General features: G+C 35.9%; 1 protein-coding gene across 1 annotated transcript; it reads right to left on the bottom strand.

Moving 5' to 3' along the window:
• Positions 1–9,861: 9,861 nt before the first annotated feature.
• On the bottom strand, positions 9,862–12,336 carry LOC121992518 (protein SMAX1-LIKE 3-like). The gene is made up of 2 exons (XM_042546963.1): positions 11,135–12,336; positions 9,862–11,035 (listed from the first exon to the last, which is right to left on the bottom strand). Exons 1-2 carry the CDS (start codon positions 12,199–12,201, stop codon positions 10,003–10,005), a joined length of 2,100 nt encoding a protein of 699 aa, XP_042402897.1. The 5' UTR covers positions 12,202–12,336; the 3' UTR covers positions 9,862–10,002.
• Positions 12,337–12,877: the final 541 nt, after the last annotated feature.

The following is a 12,877-nucleotide window of genomic DNA, read 5'->3' on the forward strand; positions in this document are numbered from 1 at the left end:
ATTATCTTGTCAACCTAGTTTTATGACAAATTAATAGTTGGTTTCATTTGGTCACACAAATAATAGCAGTGACTCCGATGGGAGGATACTATTAGATGTGTCTAAGTGTATACCATTACTTGACACTAAGTCCATTAATAAGATTATGCCCCTTCCGTTGGGGAAGATCACACGCCTTTAATAATTCCAGTCACCACAAAGAGGAAGTCAGTGAGATGATCCATGATGATGGCCGGCCACACCAAGAAACAAAAGCGTGTGATCACTTACAAACCAGTAATGGAGACCATGGGATTTGTTTAAAAATCCTCTCCCACTTAGTTATTTATAAACGAGGAATTTTAACTATGCTAGCCTACTAGTCATGTATACTAACATGCACACACAGCACAATATAAAAGCAATAAATAGAAAATCTAATTTTCAACTATTATGGCTTTTATCTCTAGTTGTCCTCCGTGTGTTGTCATCCCAAGTTGCTGCCATATTTGGCCACCGCCACCGGGTCTAGCTGTCGCATCCATCTTGCTCCTAGTTCCGCTGCGCCTCTGGTCCTTAGAAGGTTCCACGCTTTGCAAGATTCGATCCGCGACATAAATAGAATTTTACATTTTGATCCTATATTCCATAAAAGGAATGTACATGTATCTAGATCAAAAATAAAATCCTAATAAAACTAAATACAGCTCCTGCTGTATTTTAATACAATCATGCACACACAGATAAATGCCCTTGACATGTCCAAGGGTCCAATCACACACATAATAACTAAAAGTCATAATAGTTAGATCCTGAATCCACAAAGTTAGCACATCCTACTATTAACCTGCCTAAATTATGTATGACATGTGCATAATTAAACTAATACCAAATACACAGAGGCAAAACCCTAGCTCGTTACTGTTGGTTGCTACTCGGACAACCTCGAGGTTCCACTGCACAAAAATTTTGTACAAAGGTCTGAACCTTTTCCTAGCTACCATGTGTTCTTTTAAATTAAATTTTGGATCGCCTGCGGAACTTAACACGTTTGATCCAAAACTTAATCTATTTGTTCTTTTAGGTTTTGACTTGGATCTCCTGCGGAACTTAACACGTTCGACCCAAATCACCTTAAGTTATTAATTCCATTAAATATTAATTTCCATAATTGGTTCCCAGTACTGACGTGGCGAGGCACACGGCCTTCTTGGATATGGGAGCAACCACCACCGACTAGACAAAACCTTTTATAGAAATCTAATATTTAATTTCCTAAAATAACTTTAGGTTAACCAAAAAGAACAATCAAATCACAAGGAAAAGAAAAAACAAAAGAACACAACATCGAAAAACATATTCGAAATTCTAGAACGTAAGCCTCTTGTATTTGGTATTATTTCCATAAATAACTAGCATGATGCGGAAAGAAAAATTACTAGTTATACCTTGTAGAAAAATCTCTTGATCTTCTACCGTATTTCTCTTCTAATCTCGGACATTGTGTGGGCAATGATCTTCCGAGACGAGAACCACCTAGCACCTTCTTCTTCTTCCTTCAAGTTTCGGCCAAGCAAAAACTTCCAAAGGATGAAGAACTTTTTCCACCAATCAAGCTCCAAGGGATGCAAACTTTCTCTCCTTCTTCTCCAAGCTAGAATCCGGCCACCAATTAAAACTCCAAGAGCATGAAGAGGTTCGGCCACAAGATGGAGAAGAAAAGAAGGGAAAGGGCCGGCCACACCTAGGAAGAAAAGAGAGGAAGAAAAAGAATAGAGTTGTTCCCCCCTCTTTTATAATCCTTGGTCTCGGCAAATAAGGAAATTTAATTAAAAAATTTCCTTAATTCTTTTGCCATGTAAAGAAAAATTATTTTAATTAAAACAATTTTTCTTCTTTTAAAAACAATGGCCGGCCACTTTAAAAAACAAAACAAGGAGAGTTTTAATTAATTAAAACTTCCTAATTTGTCTCCAGAGATTTTATAAAAAAATTTCTCCAATAATTTTTATCCCTTTTATGATTGGTTTATAAAAAGAAATTTCTATAATTTTAATTTTTCAACATGTGAATAATTTATAAAGAAGAGAAATAAAATATCCTTTCCAATCTACAAATAAGGAAAGAGATTTAATCTCTTTCTTTAATCTTTTGTAGAGACTTATAAAAGAGATAATTTAATTTTTAATCTCTTCAATAAATTATATCTTTCACATAAGAAAATTTTAAAATTAAAATTCCTTTTAAATTAAATAGGGCCGGCCACCTAAGGTTGGGTTCAAGCTAGGGTCGGCCACCCATGAACCAATGGTTTGGCCGGCCCTAGCTTGATCCACAAGCTAGCTTGGCCGGCCCCTATAACATGGGTATGAAGGTGGGTATAGATGGGTATAGTACTCTATAAATAAGAGGCTACGATAGGGACCGAGAGGAGGAATTGGTTTTGGTCTCCCGATAAAATTAAGCATTCCGTGTTCGCCCCGAACACACAACTTAATTTTATCAATAATAATTCATTCCACTAGAGAACTATTATTGAACTACCGCACCAATCCCAAATTACATTTTGGGCTCCTTCTTATTATGAGTATGTTAGTCTCCCTGTGTTTAAGATATCAAATGTCCACTAATTAAGTAAGTCACTGACAACTCACTTAATTAATATCTAGCTCCAAGAGTAGTATCACTCAACTTCATCATCATGTCGGACTAAGTCCACCTGCAGGGTTTAACATGACAATCCTTATGAGTTCCTCTTGGGGATATTCTCAACCTAGATTACTAGGACACAGTTTCCTTCTATAATCAACAACACACACTATAAGTGATATCATTTCCCAACTTATCGGGTTTATTGATTCATCGAACTAAATCTCACCCATTGATAAATTAAAGAAATAAATATCAAATATATGTGCTTGTTACTATATTAGGATTAAGAGCACACACTTCCATAATAACTGAGGTCTTTGTTCCTTCATAAAGTCAGTATAAAAGGAACGACCTCAAATGGTCCTACTCAATACACTCTAAGTGTACTAGTGTAATTATATAGTTAAGATAAACTAATACCTAATTACACTACGACCTTCCAATGGTTTGTTCCTTTCCATTATGGTCGTGAGTTACTGTTTATAATTTATAAGGTACTGATAACATGATCCTCTGTGTGTGACACCACACACCATGTTATCTACAATATAAATTAATTGAACAACTACATTATCATAAATGTAGACATTTGACCAATGTGATTCTTATTTCTAGATAAATGTTTATACCAAAAGCTAGGCTTTTAGTATACACTCTAACAGAAGAGTCGTCTTTAGGAGTTGTTGAGTAATTTCTTCATTTATCTTCTTCTTTTCTTCATGGGCTTGTAATGAACCCAGCAGTTGCTGAATCGTCATGACTTGTAGATCCTTGGTCTCTTCGATGATGGTTGTAATACTATCAAATTTTGAATCCAATGATCGAAGAATTTTCTCAATGATAGTTACTTCTTCTAGTTTCTCACCATTTCTCTTTAGTTGATTGGAAATTGTAGAGACTCTAGAAAAATAATCTGATACTAACTCACCTTCTTTCATACGAAGAGCATCAAATTGACTTCTTAATGTCTGAAGTCGTACCTTTTTTACTTTTTCTTCTCCTTGATATGAGACTTGGAGCTTTTCCCATGCTTGCTTGGCTGAAGTAGCACTTGAAATCTTCTCAAAACCATCCTCATCTAAAGCTTGATAAATGAGGAAGAGAGTCTGCTTGTCTCTGTTTCTTAAATCTCTCAGACTGTCTTTTTCAGTTGGAGATAACGTCGAGTCATCACGAGGCTCAACGTAGCCTTTTTCTATAACTTCCCAAACATCATGAGCTCCAAGAAGCGCCTTCATCTTGATACTCCAATTGTCATAATTACTCGCTTTGAGTACTGGAACTTGGAAGGGAACCATACCTCCATTAGCCATAGCTCTGATACCACTTTGTTGGAAACAGAAATTATGGGAGAAGGAAAAAGAATTATAGAAGGAAAAAATGTGGAAGAGGAGAAATAACTCTATGTGGAAGAGGAGTAGAAGAAAATAGAAAACTCAACTTGTTTCATTCAGTGAAAAGAAGTACATATTTATAGGCTTATTGGATAAGCACTAATATGAGATAATCATGACATTTTTCATTTTTTTTTTAAATTCTATCTCCACGAACTATTATCAATTCATCAAATTCTATCTCTATCCTATCTCTAGTCAAGACTTGCCACCTCACCATTCTATCTCCATAAAATTTATCAACATCTACAATCAAGTTTAATTTTCAACAGAACGACTCCCGCGCTACTCTGAAAGTCTGCTACAATGTCGAAGTACTGCTCCGACAACTGCGATCAAGCCTACACTTCATTCTCGTTGTTGATATTATTAATTTATGTATTTATTCATACTTGGCTTTTTTTTGTATCTAAACGAATTGGTAGTTGACTGTCAAACGAAAGTAATTAAAGATCGCATGCCTTGAACTAGCAGCTGATGAGCTATGAACAAAGTAAAAAAGAAATGGTGTTAGCTTGTTTTTCTCTCTCTTATTTCCGCTACTATAACTCGACAAAAAAGTGAAAAAACGACGCACGTTGTTCACCCCTTTCTAGCACTCCTTTCAATCCTACATTTTATTTGCTCCTCATTTTGTTTCCTCCTGTTACTAAGGATTTTGACTTGAACTTTCAGGGAATATACATCCTAACTTATCAGACTTGATGCAACGACGTTGGAAGACAAAACCTGTGGTACAGCCTACCTTTCCCGAGATCATATTTGAACTCAAGGAGCCCTTGTTACACCTTCAGGTATCTCATATAAATCCACATACTTTTTTTTCACTCCAAAGTCCAAGTCATTTTATAATTCATTTCTGTTCATGTCAATTGAGCAGGGAGTTGGAGGAACAAGTTGCAAAGAAGAGGATGTTTTAAATGGTCCCATAAATCAATCCTTCTGATAGTGTTTTGGTTGATCTTCCAGCTTTTACAGATGCATAGACCATGATACATACTAACACCCCAACACCAATAGAATGTTCAAAAACAACAAATCACAAACAATACTATGAGCACCAATAGGGTTTTTTCAGACATGGTAACACTATTTCATGCCTTCTATCCCTTTCTTCAAATGCTTTATATGTGAGTAGCATCTTAGTTTACAGTTTTCAATTACTATGGTTATATTAGAGCAATTCCGCAATCGAAATAGATGTTTCCTGTTATTGTTAATATGTCTCGATTTTATGGAAACAGACCCCCATTTGAGAATCCAATGCCTGTGTTCTGTTACAAACAAATAATCTGTGAATTTCCCATCAATAATTGATCTCAGCCTTCTAAAAGATGAATGGAACTAACTATATGTTTTCAGTCTACAGTTCTTGGTTATGCTTAATATTCTTCTCCAACACAATAATTATTTAATCAACTTGGACATGACCTATAGAGACATGATCACATTGTTAAGTGATGATAGGACCTTGATTTGCCTTCTACCACTTCACTTCAATGCCTAGTCATGGAAGACAGGCCACTCAAATAAAATCATACAAAGGTACCCTACATCAACTGACAGCATATAGCCTTGGGATTAATTTGCCATAGTGACAGCAAATTAAATTATCCACCATCTAAACAGCATCATACTTAACTTTATTTTGAGTCAGATAAGGTTGATTCCAAAAGCTGTGTCCTTTTTACTTTCTTGGGATTGAGGTTGATTCCAAAAGTGAGGCTCTCTTTAGCTTTCTTGGGATTGCTCCATTCTCATTCAGACAGCCATTCCTCTCTTTAGGGCACCCAAATGAATCAATAAATGGACAATAAAATAAGTAAATAAATAAAGCTATTCTCTATTAACATATATATTTGTCTTAAAGGTCTGTCTCAAGGAATTGTGGCTGTGAGTGTGACCTATCATTCACTAAAAGTTACACCAAGCATCATGGCATGCATGCGTTGTGTCTCCAATGCTAGTCTCCACCACTCTACCTCAAATTTATAGTTTAAGAAAAGGAAACTTAGGGTTTGTTTTCTCTCTAAAGAAGCAAAGAGAGAATAGAATTGAGAGGAGAGGAAGAGAAAGGAAAGGGGTGAAAAAAAAAAAGTAACTTTATTCTTGTTTACCTCACCATGGTTGAGGGAGGGAAGAGTATGAGTCGAAAATTTCAAATCAAAACTTTGTCTACCTTGCAAGCCTAACCATCGACGAACCATGCTGGCTCGACAAAGCTCCTTAATTGCCCACATGATCTCCAAGTGCTCATCTCTGAACTCCCCCTTGCTATGTTGGACATTCCTTCTAATCTCTTTAGATTGATCTCAAGTTCTTAATTAGGGTGTTACTAAGTTGTGTTATCAATAGTAACCACTAATTATGTTGTCTCTTGTGATTTTGTTCCTCTCTCTTGGACCTCATCGACATCTACTAATCTCTTTGCAACATCCGCACATTCCCTTGCATTTTCAAGGATGTTTAAAGTTATCGATGGTGGTTAATTTGATCAAGTTCTCACTACATGAGATAAATAGAAAAGGCTACTCCATAATTATGATTTGGAGAATAATACATGTAAGGCATGTTGGCTAACAATGGGTCCCTTTATAGTCGCATTTTTAGACTTGCTCGTCCTTAGATCAACTTGAAAAGTGGATCGAAGTTTAATTTGGATGCCTACATTGTATTTGGATGACCTAGCTGATCGATTCAATGAACCTAAATGGCTATGTAGAATCTGAACAAAAAATCAGTCCTATCATGCAATAATTAGTTTAAATATATCCAACTTGTACCTTTTTTTCTTAAAAAATAATAATAATAATTAGGGTTTCTTGTGTTCCAATACAACAATTCTCTTCCCAAAAGGAAATGTTACTTGCCATGTCTACTAATAAATTCACCCTAGTAAGTTAAAAAAAATTCAATACACTCAAAATCTATCACTATTTCATAATATTTATCATACTTGGATATTATATATATCTAATAAATAGATATACATATCTGTACTACATTAAGCACCTACATATACTATCTTAATGTTCCATTAAAGCAACAAAAAAAAAATCTGTCTACCTTCTAGCCACTTGACGATCAGTTATAAGTTGATTTCATGATTTACCTTTCTTCACATAACCTAGGAACGGACTGTAAAGGGCACCCAGGATGAGCATGATCACCTTTTACTATAATTAATGTTTCATTGAAAATAAAATTAATACACCTACAATCTAGAGAAATATCTATTTTTTTTTTAAGAAAAAGGATTTCATGATATGGGTGTTAAATAACAAAGGCACCCTTTGTAGGATGTGTTAACCTTGTGACTCTTACCCGGAATGGAGATCGTCTTACATCTAATATAGTGTAAAGATACCTTATAGTAAAGACCAAAAAAATAGAGTTCTACTTTGCGTAATCACTCATATCTTATGCAATTGGCAATAGATCCTATCCTAGATCCTCTTGTATGCTAGTTTTGTTATTGCTTTGAATAATCGATCACCCTTTTGAGTAAAATATATATATTTATCTCATAAATATAGATAATGAAGATTAATTTTTCATCTACAATCACCCTGTTCAACAAAATCATTTTTTTGAAAAAGGAAAGATAATAAACTATTGGAGTTGTATATCTAATACACTTGTGAAAGTCTTGTGTGAACTCTACAAACATAAAATACTTGAAAGGTGCTCTTCTTTCGGCTCTATGAATATATTGATAAAATAAACATCGATCATTAACCATTGATAGTGAAAAGGAAATAGTAGCATCTTGTGCATTAACACCCCTCAATTATTTTATATACATATTTTTTGTGGGTGATTGATTGCTAAAAGTTATTATCCTGTTGAACTAAATTAATTGAGACATAAAACATAAAAAAAAAACACACAATTTTTCTTTGTTAAAACACTTTGGAGGGCAAAAGCATTTTGGAAGTATAATAATAAAAATTATTTTCCCAACTTATAGAGTAATATTAAACTCTAGTTTCATCATTAAAGTTAGCATTGAACAAATGATTAAAAAAACACTAAATTAACAATTATGTTATACATTTATTGCATTTATGATGCTCTACTTAAAGTGAAAAGTATTTTCATATACTTTCACATAATAGTAAGTTTTCATATTATTATTAAATTGAAATGAAATGAAATGCTATATTCTCCTGAATAATACTTTGGTTTTGGGGATGGAGGTGGAGTAAGAGAAAAGGTAAAGGGCCATCAACTTGTTAGGGTTCAACATGAGTTTAATTAATTGTCTTAAAGATCGATGCTTATCTTTATTTTGCATTACTAATCTTTTGACCTTAATGGTGGGTTATGAAATATAAATAAAGCAAATGGCAAAAACAAAAGTTGATTCTTTTCCCAATTGCATCACCAAGCATATATAAAAAGTAGTGTTTTTTTTCCTTTCCTTTTAGAATTATTCAATTATTTTTTGTTTCTTGTTTAATTTGATTGGTTGAAACAAGAATCGAAGTACAATTTGATAAAATAATATTAGTGAATTATTAAACAACTCCCCCCATTTTCATGAGTTAATTATGGATTGTTCACTAATTAATGCCCCCTTCAAATTTATGAGTAATAGTACACAATTACTTTGTCACTATATCTTTTTATAGGTGAAGTTAAAATGATGTAAAAGAAATGGACAATAAAAAATATTTTCCATGGAAAAGAAGCACAAGTTCTAGGATAAGGCCTAATAAGTCAAAAGAGAACAATTTAGTTGACTATATTTATTTAATTATAGTTTGTGTCCTAATTAATGGTCCACTTCAAATTTATAATTAATAGCATGATTACTTTATCTCCTTATTTTTAGGAAATAATGTCAAAAATACATTTTCATATCATAAAGTTAAAATAATGCAAAAGGAAAGGGAAAGTTTTAGGATAAGTCCCATTGAATAAAAAAAGCAATAATATAATCATTTCACCACTAGATGAGAGGCTTGTAAGTGGATGTTTTGAATTGTAATTTCAATTAAAATACAAGAAAAATATAAATCATTGGTTTCGATCAAACTTGATCTTTAAAAATTACACATGGGAATTATGATATATTTGGTATGGTCATATGTTTTTTCATGAATTAAATAGAAAAATGTTTGAATTATATGAATCAAAAGAATAACTCTTATAATATAAAATTGTATATTTATTTGGGTTTAGCTATTAAGGTTACAATTGAATTGAATTAGATATGATAAAATGTAAAAAATTCTATGGATTAATAGAAAAAATATTTTTCTTTAGGTCTTATAAATGTTTATTAGATAACAAAGTCATCAAGGTACATTATTTATGTAGAAATTTGAGCTTATTAAAATCATGATTGTGTATACTCTATGAAATCCCTATTACAAGTCATCAAATTGGGGGGAAAAAAAACTCGACGATCTCCCTACAAGGAGCACTCGACCCTCATAAGGATTCTAACCTTAGAATTACTAACAAATCATTGAAGAGCTTATCCCTAAAAGACTTTATCATACTATATAACACATCAATCATGCTTCACTCTAACAAAAAGCATTTAGTGGGAGACAACTTCAATCTATATTGGCCAATGGATTTTAGAGAATCATTTAAAATATATTCCAAATGAAGTGGTAATCAATTGTGTCCTAATTAAATTTGAGAGTATTTCATGTGAATCAAAATAATAATAAAGTAGCATTGATCACCATTAGTAGGAAATCAAATTAGGTAAAACATTGATTTTCTTCTAGAAGAGTTTTCTTAATTATCAAGCCATTGATATATTAATCCAAAAACATATGGAATAATTATTTGAAGCACAATAAGCAACAACTACTTGTAGTAAAGCCAACACTAAACCAATTTAAAGAAGATTAATAATTTACAAGTGTTTCCCTACATCAAGCTTCAACCATCTAATTACCTAACAAAGCAAAACTCTTATCTAAAAGAAACCTTAGCTTCTATATCTCACATTCTATTACAAGTCTTGACAAAGAAAATTAAAGGAAAATACACCATCCACCGACTCCGAAAGACCAACCCTATCGAACGAAACATAATCTTGAGTATTATCATGATACACTACGGTTGAAAGATGCAAATCCAACGAAAGATGTGAGTTTACTTCTTTCTCATGCTCATTAATTCCCGAAGACTTGTGTTTGAAGCCTTTGCGACTTGTTAGAATGATAATTGCATCGCTTAGGCTCACTTCCACTCCACAGTTGCTCCTCAATTTTCCTCCCTCCATTGCATCCTTCAAACCCATTTGGGTTTGGTGATCTAGTTGCTCAATATCTTCTTCGATCAAGATAATACGGTGAGGATTCTCATTGATCGATTGGAATAATCTATCGAGACAACTTTCATTCTCCTCAAATCTAGGCCTTTTCTTGCAAGGAGAATGAACATCACCAACATCAACTAGTCGGGAGTTGTTGAGGCCAATTGAGGCAAAGTTAGATTGTGAGCAAAATATGAGGCTTGCAAGCTCCTCAGCTATCCTTCTTTTACCTTCTACATCTTCACCTTGGAATAACAACCATGTTGTTTCTTGCTTTCCTTTTCGTCTAACCATCCCGGATCTACTTCGAAGAACCGTGCTAGCTATCTCCGCAACGGTTTCTTGCTGCCATGGAAGCTTCTTCTCCAATGCATCGGAAAGAATCTTCCAATTCTCCCCATTAAACTCCTTGAACTTGGGAAGGTACTCAATTTCCATGGTGCTACTTGAGGTGCATGAATTAGGATTCGACTTATTGAACATAGAAACCGGCGACGACTGCAAGCTTTGTCGATTCGGAAGCAAGCTCAGGGGGAGCTGATCGAAGGAGGAGATAGAAGAATTCGATGAAGATGAATCTTCATCATGTGGAGAAGCCGAAGAGCATTTGTAATGTTGGTGCCAAGGAGAAGGCAGAGTTGAAGAAGCTACTGAATAGTAATTGAAGAAATTGTTAGAATGAAGGTTGATGCTTTGGGCTTCTTCTTCACAATTGAAACCTGAACCACTGGAGAAAACAAAAGAAGAAAAGATCAATAAAAGGACATAAAAAGAGAATTTAATCTCTGTTTTGTTTCTTCCAGAAATGAGATAATTGATTGATTACCTATCAAAATTGAGGCTTAACTCCAGGCTTATAGCAGGAATGGTGAGAGGGTGAAGACCAAGAAGAGCTTCCAAAGAAGGGCACCCAACCTTGCAGCTCATGTAAGTTTGGTAGGTTGCGATCCCCATGAGCCATACTCTTCGAGTGTTGATTTCGTTAAAGATTAAGCTTCTAATCTCCATGATCACTTGCTCCACTGCATCGCCATTAATGGCTCTGTTTTTTTCAGTAATGGATTGGAGATCTCCCAGGTACAGGACAAGCCCTGTTCTAACGCTGGAATCTCTGAAGAGTTCTCTTAGTTCTGCGATTTTCTGATCAAAATTTGATTTTGTGGTGTTCTTGAAGGAGGAGAGTGGGAGTGTGATGAGCTGAGCGTTTTTTAGAGCCTCTGGTACATCATCTCCCCCGTTTTGTACTCTGTGTATTACAGCTCGGACTACTGCATCAATGGCGTCCAAGCACTCTCCGACGACCACAAGGTTCCGCCTTTCCTTGCTTATAAGGGCTTCCATAACGCGAATTTCGTCGTCGCGGTTTGCTTTGGGAGAATTTGGTCTGGTTTTGGCGGCGGACTGTTGGAGGTTGAGCTTGACCTGGGTGCTGCAGAAGCCTGCCTCGCGCATGACGCGGCTCACGCTGGGGTCGTCGAGGATGGAGACGACGAGGTGGTCGAGCTCGATCTTGACAGCAAGGAGCGTCGCCGGTGCTGCGGAGGAGGTATCCGTGGCGGCTGCGCTGCCGCGGCGGTGCTGGGCCTGGGCGCGCTTGAAGGCGGCGACGAGGGCGTTGGAGAGGGAGGGGAGGAGGCGGTCGTGGTGCGAGGCGGGAAGGCGGTTAAGGGCGACGTTGAGGCAGAGGTCGAGGGCGTTGCAGCGGAGGGGGTGGGAGAGGGAGAGGAGGCAGGCAGCGCGGAGGGGCCCGCCGGCGTTGAGCATAGCTGTGGCGACGTGGAGCGGGGTCACCTGGGCGTGCCCACGCCTCCGTGCTAGGAATACGGCCTTTCCGACCACGGCGGCTGCCGCCGGCGTGAGGCCGTGCTGAAGAATGCCACCTCCCGTCCTCATGCTACTACTTCCTGCTTCTCTTGCTTCAAAAATCGTGCTTTACTCTCTCTCTCTATATATAGCGACAGAGAGAGAAAGAAGGAAACGGAGAGGAATGGAAGAAGGAAGACGATTTCGAAGAGGAAGAGAGTGAAGGTGGCCGAGTGGTCGAGCTCCTTGCTTTATTATGTAAGAGAGAGGCCGTGACTTAAGTTGTGGCCTAACTTGTTACATTGAACATGGTGCATAGACTTTTTTTTGGATCATGGGTGTGTTGTGACTTGTGGGGTTCACATCAACAATTTTAAGGGGTTTTCATTTTGTTCCTTGTATTTTTTTTTTTGTTTTTTGGTTTTGTTTTTGGATCAAGGAGGAGTGTGTTGTGGTTTCAAATTCAATTGAATAGCTTCATGTCTTTAAAACTATTAATCTATGCCAAGGGGTTATGGATAAAATGATACAAGACTAAAAACATCATAGGACACTTTGACAACTTAATTTGAAACTCTAAGAACATTTTGAACATTAGGGATAAATTATAAGTTTGAAATAAAATTTTGCTTGCTCTATTTTAAGTTCAAAAGTAGGGAGTTAAGTGGTGCTAATGGGTGTTGGATTGTGCTTTTCTTGTGTTGGAGGTTAAATTGGCATCTAAAGTTTGATTTGGAAATGGAAAGTGAAAGTTATGCCCTACAAT

The sequence above is a fragment of the Zingiber officinale genome, chromosome 6B (genome assembly GCF_018446385.1).
Source record: "Zingiber officinale cultivar Zhangliang chromosome 6B, Zo_v1.1, whole genome shotgun sequence".
In the NCBI taxonomy this organism is placed as follows: domain Eukaryota; kingdom Viridiplantae; phylum Streptophyta; class Magnoliopsida; order Zingiberales; family Zingiberaceae; genus Zingiber; species Zingiber officinale.

Excerpts from the sequence above, each read along its gene's own strand:
- LOC121992518 (XM_042546963.1), bottom strand. The coding sequence starts at position 12,201 with ATGAGGACGGGAGGTGGCATTCTTCAGCACGGCCTCACGCCGGCGGCA. Across the intron at positions 11,036-11,134 it reads TTAAGCCTCAATTTTGATAG|TGGTTCAGGTTTCAATTGTG; the intron begins GTAATCAATCAA and ends TGTTTTCTCCAG.